General features: G+C 48.8%; 1 protein-coding gene across 1 annotated transcript in view; it reads right to left on the bottom strand.

Moving 5' to 3' along the window:
- mrnip (MRN complex interacting protein) overlaps positions 1–9,479 on the bottom strand; it is a 40,533-nt gene extending 31,054 nt beyond the window's left edge. The window contains exon 1 of the mRNA XM_085996043.1: positions 9,286–9,479. Coding sequence (XP_085852169.1) covers positions 9,286–9,345 — 60 coding nt within the window. The 5' untranslated portion in view covers positions 9,346–9,479. The remainder of the gene's footprint in view (positions 1–9,285) is intronic.
- Positions 9,480–9,710: the final 231 nt, after the last annotated feature.

Here is a 9,710-nt window from a genome sequence, read left to right on the forward strand (position 1 = left end):
GCAAAATGGGACAAACACCCAATTGAGATTCTACATGCAGAATTCTGTAAAAGTATCCTCCGGACTCAAAGGAAAACAGTAAACAATGCATGCAGGGCGGAACTAGGCCAATATCCATTAATAATCACTATCCAAAAAAGAGCCACCAAATTTTGGAATCACCTACAAATGAGCAACCCCCAATGCTATCACTACGACGCCCTGAAATGCCAAGAGCTGACCATAAAGAAAAATACCCTCAGTCAACTAGTCCTGGGACTCAGTGAAGTAACTACTAACAACACTAACAATAACCAGTCCCAGGACAGTGACAGGGTAACACAAAGAATTCGACCCAACACAATCGTCGCTAAGCAAAAGGAAAAATATCTGACATATTGGGCAGAAACAACAAAAACCCAAAGCAAACTCAATTGCTACTTGGCCCTAAACAGACAATACAACATAGCTGATTACCTGACCATGGTAAAGGATAACAAACTGAGAAGAACCTTGACAAGGTACAGACTTAGCGAACATAGCCTAGCGATCGAAAAAGGCAGACACAGGCAAACCAGGCTGCCAAGAGAAGACAGGATATGCTCTCACTGCAGTCTGGGAGTAGTTGAGACAGAGATGCACTTCCTCACAGCCTGTGGAAAATATCAGGACATCAGGGAGAATTTCTACCAAAAATTCTCCCAAATATGCCCTGAATTCAGAAATCTGAATGACAACCAAAAACTCCCTTTCCTACTGGGGGAGGAGAGAAGCTGTGTAACACTGGCGGCACACTATGTTACAGCTTGCCATGAACAGAGGGACAACCAGTAAACTAAGACAAGAATATATACAAACAAGGCGAATGTATATTTATAAACTGTATGAATAGAACCGCGTTTATGTGTTCAACCATAAATGTATTTTGATGCTTTGGCAACATAAGATGTACCTTATCATGCCAATAAAGCGATTTGAATTGTGAATTGTGGGTTAGAAGGGAAGGGAAGGGGGGGTTAGAAGGGAAGGGGGGGGTGAGAAGGGAAGGGGGGGTGAGAAGGGAAGGGGGGTGAGAAGGGAAGGGGGGGTGAGAAGGGAAGGGGGGGTGAGAAGGGAAGGGGGGGTGAGAAGGGAAGGGGGGTGAGAAGGGAAGGGGGGGTGAGAAGGGAAGGGGGGGTGAGAAGGGGAAGGGGGGGTGAGAAGGGGAAGGGGGGGTGAGAAGGGGAAGGGGGGGTGAGAAGGGGAAGGGGGGGTGAGAAGGGGAAGGGGGGGTGAGAGAAGGGGGTAGGGAAGGGGGGGTGAGAAGGGGAAGGGGGGGTGAGAAGGGGGAGAGGGAGGGGTGAGAAAGGGAAGGGGGGGTGAGAAGGGAAGGGGGGGTGAGAAGGAAGGGGGGGTGAGAAAGGGAAAGGGGGGTGAGAAGGGAAGGGGGGGGTGAGAAGGGAAGGGGGGGTGAGAAGGGAAGGGGGGGTGAGAAGGGAAGGGGGGGTGAGAAGGGAAGGGGGGTGAGAAGGGAAGGGGGGGTGAGAAGGGAAGGGGGGGTGAGAAGGAAGAGGGGGAGAAGGGAAGGGGGTGAAGGGGAAGGGGGGTGAGAAGGGAAGGGGGGGTGAGAAGGGAAGGGGGGGGTGAGAAGGGAAGGGGGGGTGAGAAGGAAGGGGGGTGAGGGAAGGGGGGAGAGGGGGGGTGAGAAGGGAAGGGGGGGTGAGAAGGGAAGGGGGGGTGAGAAGGGAAGGGGGGGGTGAGAAGGGAAGGGGGGGTGAGAAGGGAAGGGGGGGTGAGAAGGGAAGGGGGGGGTGAGAAGGGAAGGGGGGGTGAGAAGGAAGGGGGGGGTGAGAAGGGAGGGGGGTGAGAAGGGAAGGGGGGGTGAGAAGGGAAGGGGGGGGTGAGAAGGAAGGGGGGGTGAGAAGGGAAGGGGGGGTGAGAAGGGAAGGGGGGGTGAGAAGGGAAGGGGGGGTGAGAAGGGAAGGGGGGGTGAGAAGGGAAGGGGGGGTGAGAAGGGAAGGGGGGGTGAGAAGGGAAGGGGGGTGAGAAGGGAAGGGGGGGTGAGAAGGGAAGGGGGGTGAGAAGGGAAGGGGGGTGAGAAGGGAAAGGGGGGGTGAGAAGGGAAGGGGGGGTGAGAAGGGAAGGGGGGTGGGAAGGGGGGGTGAGAAGGGAAGGGGGGGTGAGAAGGGAAGGGGGGGGTGAGAAGGGAAGGGGGGGTGAGAAGGGAAGGGGGGGTGTGAGAAGGGGAAGGGGGGGTGAGAAGGGAAGGGGGGGGTGAGAAGGGAAGGGGGGGTGAGAAGGGAAGGGGGGGTGAGAAGGGAAGGGGTAGACAAATGCAAGAGAGAAAAAGGAGCACGATCCACCGTTCTCTGTCGCCCCACTATTCCCATATAGCTCCTCCCCCTGTCCCCTAAAGCCCTGCTCTGCCCGTCTCCATTCATTCCCCCCTCCCCATCCATTGCCCCGCTCCCAGCTCCTCTCTCCATCCACTATTCACAATTCAAATCGCTTTATTGGCATGATAAGTTACATCTTATGTTGCCAAAGCATCAAAATACATTTATGGTTTAGCACATAAACGCAGTTCTATTCATACAGTGTATAAACAGGTATATCCCTGAGTGTATAAATATACATTCGCATTGTTTATATATATTCTTTTCTTAGTTTACTGGTTGTCCCTCTGTTCATGGCAAGCTGTAACATAGTGTGCCGCCAGTGTTATACAGCTCCTCTCCTCGCCCAGTAGGAATGGGAGTTTTTGGTTGTCATTCAGATTTCTGAAATCAGGGCATATTTGTGAGAATTTTTGGTAGAAATTCTCCCTGATGCCCTGATATTTTCCACAGGCTGTGAGGAAGTGCATCTCTGTCTCCACTACTCCCTGACTGCAGTGAGAGCATATCCTGTCTTCTCTTGGTAGCCTGGTCTGCCTGTGTCTGCCTTTTTCGATCGCTAGGCTATGTTCGCTAAGTCTGTACCTTGTCATGGTTCTTCTCAGTTTGTTATCCTTTACCCATGGTCAGGTAATCAGCTATGTTGTATTGTCTGTTTAGGGCCAAGTAGCAATTGAGTTTGCTTTGGGTTTTTGTTGTTTCTGCCCAATATGTCAGATATTTTTCCTTTTGCTTAGCGACGATTGTGTTGGGTCGAATTCTTTGTGTTACCCTGTCACTGTCCTGGGGCTGGGTATTGTTAGTAGTTACTTCACTGAGTCCCAGGACTAGTTGACTGAGGGTATTCTTCTTTATGGTCAGTTCTTGGCATTTCAGGGCGTCGTAGTGATAGCATTGGGGATTGCTCATTTGTAGGTGATTCAAAATTTGGTGGCTCTTTTTTGGATAGTGATTATTAATGGATATTGGCCTAGTTCCGCCCTGCATGCATTGTTTACTGTTTTCCTTTGAGTCCGGAGGATACTTTTACAGAATTCTGCATGTAGGATCTCAATTGGGTGTTTGTCCCATTTTGCAAATTCTTGTTTTGTTAGCGGTCCCCATACCTCACTGCCATAGAGTGCAATTGGTTCAATTACTGATTTGAAAATTTTGAGCCAAATGCTAATTGGGATTTCTATTTGGATTGATTTTTTGATGGCATAGAAAGCCCTTCTTCCTTTCTCTTTCAGTTCATTCACAGCCAGTTTGAAGTTTCCCGTAGAACTGATTTTTAAGCCCAAGTAGGTGTAGTTAGTGGTTTGTTCAAGTTTTGGTTGTTCCTACTGTGAAATTTATTTTGGGTCCCTGATGTTTGGATCTTTGCTGGAACACAAGGACTTTGGTTTTTTGGGGATTTATTGTCAGGGCCCAAGTCTGGCAGTACGACTCCAGCAGGTCCAGGTTTTGCTGTAGCCCCTCTTTAGTAGGTGACAGCTAGAACCAGGTCGTCTGCATAGAGGAGGAATTTAACCTTGGATTCATATAGGGTGAGGCCGGGTGCTGTAGACTTGTTCAAGTAGTTTTGCCAATCCATTTATGTAAATATTAGAGAGTGTCGGTGAGATTTGGCGAGCCCTGCGTCACCCCCCGCCCCTGTGGGAAGTATTTTGTTTGTTTGTCTCCAATTTTAACTGCACATTTATTGTTTGTATACACTTGATTTAAATTACATCATATGTTTTCCCTCCTACCCCGCTTTCGATAAGTTTCAGGAATAAACCGTCCTGCCAGATGGAGTCGAAAGCCTTCTGGAAATCTACAAAGCATGCGTAGATTTTGCTTTTGTTATGGTGAACGTGTTTGTCAATTAGGGTCTGTAGGGTGAAGATATGATCGGATGTTCTATAGTTTGGCAGGAATCCAATTTGGCTTTTACTCAAGACATTGTGCTCCTCAAGGAAGTTTATAAGTCTTTTGTTTATGATGCTACAGAATACCTTCCCCAGGTTACTGTTTACACAGATGCCTCGATAGTTGTTTGGGTCGATTTTGTCCCCACTTTTGTATATGGGCGTTATGAGTCCTTTGTTCCAGATGTCAGGGAAATAACCGACACTCAGAACCAAGTTGAAGAGTTTTAGGATAAGCCAGTTTCATTTGTGTTGTCTGTGTGTTTAATCATCTCGTTTTAGTATGCCGTCTGTCCCGCAGGCTTTTCCTGGTCGCAGTCCTTGAGTTTTTCAAGAAGTTCTTTTTCTGTTATTATGGCGTCCAGCGGGTTTTGGTTATCTTTTATGGCCATTTCTAGCTTTTCCAGTTTTTTGCATATTTGGTGTTGCTCTGGTCTTAGTGTGTTTTTCTGGTATAATTTTTCAAAGTGGTTTACCCATGTGTCCCCATTTTGAATGGCCAAATCGTCGTGTTGTTTTTTGTGTAGTGTTTTCAAGTTTTCCCAGAAACAATTGGAATCAATGGATTCCTCCATGGAGCTGAGTGTATTCTTAATATATTGCTCTTTTTTGGTTCTGAGTGTGTTTCTGTATTGTGTTAGTGTCTGACAATAAGTAAGGCGTAGTTCCTCGTTTTCTGGATGTCTGTGTTTTTGGTGTTGATACTTTTCTAAGTTTTTTTCCTCATGTTATGTGCAATCTCGGTCAAACCATTTTTCATAGTTTTTTGTTTTGGTTTGTTCTTGCGAGCTTTCAAGTTTGCATTTGTTGCCAAATTATCAAAAATATTGTTTAGTTTACTAACTGCCCGGTTTACGCCTTCTTTATTGTGAGTGTATATGTTATCCAGAAAGTGTGTCTAAGAGAGCTTGAGTTGATGCATTGCTAATTGTTTTCTGGTATTTTTCCGTGTCGTTTTTGGCCCATCTGTACGATTTTTTGGTGTTGTACAGTTTACTGGGTTGTGTTTCTATGTTGTTTGTTTCTGTCTTTTTGAGGAACATAGTAATTTGATTGTGATCTGACAGTGTTGTTTGTGGTTTGACTGTGAATGCTCTGAAAGAGGATGGGTCTAAGTCTGTAATCATATAGTCTACTGTGCTGCAGCCAAGAGGTGAGCAATAGGTCGATCTTCCTAGGAGGTCTCCTATGAACCTACCATTGACAATGTACAGACCCAGGTTTCGACAGAGCTGTAGTAGCTGTTTTCCGTTGGTATTTGACTGCTTGTCGCAGTTATGCCTGTATGGAAGGGAAGGGATGTCAAAGTGGTTATTCCCGAAAACATAATTGTTTCCCTGATTATTGGTGAAGTCTGGTTCTTCGCCCGTTCTTGAATTGAGGTCCCCACAGATCAACACGTTCCCCTGGGCCTGGTATTGGATAATTTCCCCCTCCATGTTGGAGAAGGTGTCCTCTTTAAAGTACGGGGAATCGATTGGAGGGATATAAAGTGCGCAAATGTAAACATCTTGGGTGTTTGAGATAATCTCCCTCTCAAGTTTGAGCCACATATGGTTTTCGCCCTTTTTTATAAATTTGATGTAATTCTTAAGTTCTGTTTTAAACCAGATCAGTATGCCTCCGGAGTCTCTGCCTTGGGTTACACTTGGTAATTTATTGGAGGGGACCACTAGCTCAGTGTACCCTTGGGGACAGCCAGTGTGTCCTTTTCCTTTATACCAAGTTTCCTGTAAAATGATAATATCTAGGTCTTTAGTTTCATCTATGAACTCTGGGGTCCTACTTTTCACTTCTCGCAGTGAAGAGCGTAGACCTTGGATATTCCAGGTCGAAATATATAAGGATTTCATGTTAAGTTTGATCTTTTACTATGATAGGTTAAAGAGTGGTACGTGTTTGTCGTGTCTAAGTGTGGGGGAAAAAAAATCACCTCAGTTGTCCATAAAAGTTAATACAATTTGGTTACAGTTCTTTCTATTAATTAGTCCTTGATCCATAAGGCGGAAGTAGATGCTGCTGCACATCTGCTTATTGTCTCTTAATGGATTGTTTCTGTCTGAGGTATTGCGTACGTCCTGTGCATCTCTCCCTCTGTCTGGCTGGGAGCGGTCCTATTCCCCTGTGGGACAGGAGTGGTGCAGGTCTGGTATTGTTGTTTTGCATGGGGATCCTCTCTGGTCTCGGTTGGTGTGTTGGTGGTCCTTGTAGTGTTCCTGATATGTACCCCGCTGATCTCTGGTGGTCGGGGGGGGGGTCCTCTTGGAGTCTGGGTATGGACCCGGTTAAAAGCGACGTCCTTCAGGGCTTTAGCAAAGATCGATATTCTTTGCCTTTGGATGTGGACGTGGTCGTAAAGACATTCCTCATCGAGGGTGGGGTGTTGGGCCAGGTGTACGTTGTGGTTTGATTCGCAGTCTCTTGCTATGCTGGCATTTATCTCATGAATTGTGTTGTTGTTGAAGTCTGTTCTCGGCAATATTGTGGAAACAGTGATTCTAGTGTTTGGAAATGTACTGCTTGCTTTCCTAATCATTGCTCTGAGCGATGTTGCTACTTCTTTCTGTTGGGTCTTTAGGTCATTTGTGCCCGTGTGTATTATTATGTGTTGGGGGGAGCCTAATCTGGCTTTGGTCAGCCATCCCATGGCTCTGTTTGTTGTTGGGCACCAGATCTTTTCTACTTTACTTCTAGGGAATAGCGTTTTTTTCCCATAGAAATTTCCCATTTGAGTCTATGAGTATTACGACGTCAGCCTTGTTTGTGTTTACTGTCTGGTGGCTTTCGCTTGGACTCATAGTGTGTGTGCTGGGCTGGGGTGTCTGGTGTGTGCATACCTCTTGTGAGCGGCCCGCTTGTGGTTCCACGGTGGTGGGGGAAGATTGCGAATCAGTATGCTGATCAGTCTGTGTGGCACCCCTTGTATTGTGTGTCTGTTGCTTTTGTTCCGTGTGGGAGTGCAGCCGTTCCGTCCGGCTCTGTCTTGTCTTATCTCTAGCCTCTGGTTGCTGGTCTAATGGTGTTATCTCTCCTCTATGGCTCTCTTCTTTTTCCTGCAGCTCTTTCACCTGATTCCTAAGTAGATTCACCTGTTTCTCAAGTAGCTTCAGCTCTCTCTTGTGTCTCTCCCTCTCCTGATTTTGATCGTCATTCATTTTGAGGAAGTCCTCTCTAAGTTTAACCATCTCTATCTCTAATTGATTAAATTTATCTTTTGGTTGTATCTGGCTGTGTGATCCCGGGGTATGTGTCTGGTCGGCCCTGGAAGGCTCACTCACTTCCTGGCTAGGCTGGTCGGCCCTGGAGGGCTCACTCACTTCCTGGCTATGCTGCTCTTCTCTTGGTGAGCTGGGAATGGTAGGGGGACTATGTGTGGCTTCCTCCCTGGTAGTTATGCTGGGGTTTGTCAGTTGTATCGATGTGGCTGTGGTTCCCCGGGGTTAGTGTCTGGTTTGAACTGTGTGGCTCGTTCACCTCCTGACCAGGCAGATTTTCTCCTGGTAAGTTGTCAATGTTGGGGGGAGTGCGGGCCACTCTGGGGCTGTTCCTTCCCCCCTTAGTTAATTTTTTCAGTGTCCTGAAGGCCGTTGCAAATTTGTCGAGGTTGCCTTGCACTAATATTGTTCCGGTGTTGTACGCGGTGACCGTCGTAGTTGAACTGTCTCCTGGTGTGTTCATTTTCGTTATGGACCCATTTGCGGTATTTTCTAGCTTAACACTGGTATAGTGTGATTTTATTGCTGTGATCCAAGCCACTGGCTGATCTGAGTAGAAAATGAGGTTACTTTTTGTCCCATTGTTGTAACAGTCAGCAAAAAGAGTTTCTGGTTTTTCTCTCATCTGCTCATGCTTGATCGCTTTTATAGCTTTTTTTGCGGTGTTGGGGGGAATCTGGAAGCGGGGCTGTTGTGGATCTTCTGATTCGCTAATTTTTGGTAAAGTATTGTTGATCTTAGAATAAGCTTTTCTGGGGCCCCGGGTTTGGTGTTTCCCTCTCCCTGTTCGCGAACTTTCCCGGTCCCCCTCTCCGACCCCGTGGTCCCTGGGCCTCGGCTTCTGGGTTCACCCTTCTCAGGTCTGGGTCTGTGAGCCGCTGTTTCCCGGTGCCTTCGGGCTGTTCCCCTCCCCCTCAGAGGTCTCTGTGCCTCTGTCTCGGCCTGGCTCCTCGGGCCTTTCCCTGGCTTCAGTCTCCCTCCCTGGGCCCTGTACTCACAGTCTTGGTTTGCTTCTGGAAGCCTTCTGGTTGCTCCCCTTCTCCTCAGAGGTCTCTGGGCCTGGCTCCTCGGGCCTTTCCCCGGCTTTCTAGCCCAGCCGCCGCTCGGGCTGTGCCTTGTTCGCCGTTCGGGTGCTGGACTGCGGCTGTCGCTCGGGTGCTGGACTGCGGTCGTCGCTCGGGTGCTGGACTGCGGCCGCTGATCGGGCCGTGTGTCGTTCGCCGCTCGGGCTCCCCGAGTCACCTCATTCCGGCTGCCGCTGCGTCTCCGTGCAGCCTCCCCGATTCGCCTCGTTTCCCGAAGCGGCCTCCCCGAGTCTCCTCGCTCCAGCTGCCGCTGCGTCTCCGTGCGGCCTTCACGCCTCGGTTCCCGATGCGGCCGAGTCACCTCGCTTCTGCTGCTGCTGTGGCCCCGTGCGGCCGCTGTTCTTTGGTTTGTATATTTATTTATTTTTTTCCCTTATTTCTTTGGCTTTTTTTTTCTAATTTCCTCTGGTTTTTTTTTTCCTTTGGTGGTCTCTTTGGTGGTCTTTTCCTTCCTTACTTAATCTAGACTAAACTAAACTTAAACTTAACTAAACAAACTAAACTAACTTAACTAGAACTAAATTTAACTTTAAAACCTTTTTAAACTTGAAATGAACCTTTTTTTCCCCCACTTTAAACACTAAAAACACTAAAAATTCAGCAGCCCATCTTCAGCGTGTGTATTCACTCTGTCTGGCTATCTGGCTACCCTCTCTCCATCCACTCCTCCCTCTCTCCGTCCGCTCCCCCCCTCTCTCTCTCTCTCTCCCCCAGTCTCTCTTTCTCTCTCCCCCTTTACCTGGTGGACCTGGTAAGTTTTGCAGAAGCAGCATCTCAGCGCCTGGAACCGTTGAGCCATGGCTGGGCTCTCTCTCTCTCTCGGGGCCGGGCTCTCTCTCTCTCTCGGGCCCAGCACCGACTCACAGGCCGAGGCCCGGGCCCAGTCTCCAGACGCGGCAGTTTCCCTCCAAACGCAGCGCCCCCAGCCGGCCGGAGGCCAGACCAGCGCCTGTCGCACCACTGCCGGTGGGAGGCCAAATTCACACTCCGCCTGGCACAGTGCCACCTGCCGGTGGGAGGCCAATGTCACACTCCGCCTGGTACAGTGCCACCTGCCGGTGGGAGGCCAAATTCACACCCCGCCTGGCACAGTGCCACCTGCCGGTGGGAGGCTAAATTCACACTCCGCCTGACACAGTGCCACCTGCCGGTGGGAGGCCAAAG

This window comes from Somniosus microcephalus, chromosome 8 (assembly GCF_052327205.1).
Source record: "Somniosus microcephalus isolate GS21.2 chromosome 8, FLI_Smic_1.0, whole genome shotgun sequence".
NCBI classification, from domain to species: domain Eukaryota; kingdom Metazoa; phylum Chordata; class Chondrichthyes; order Squaliformes; family Somniosidae; genus Somniosus; species Somniosus microcephalus.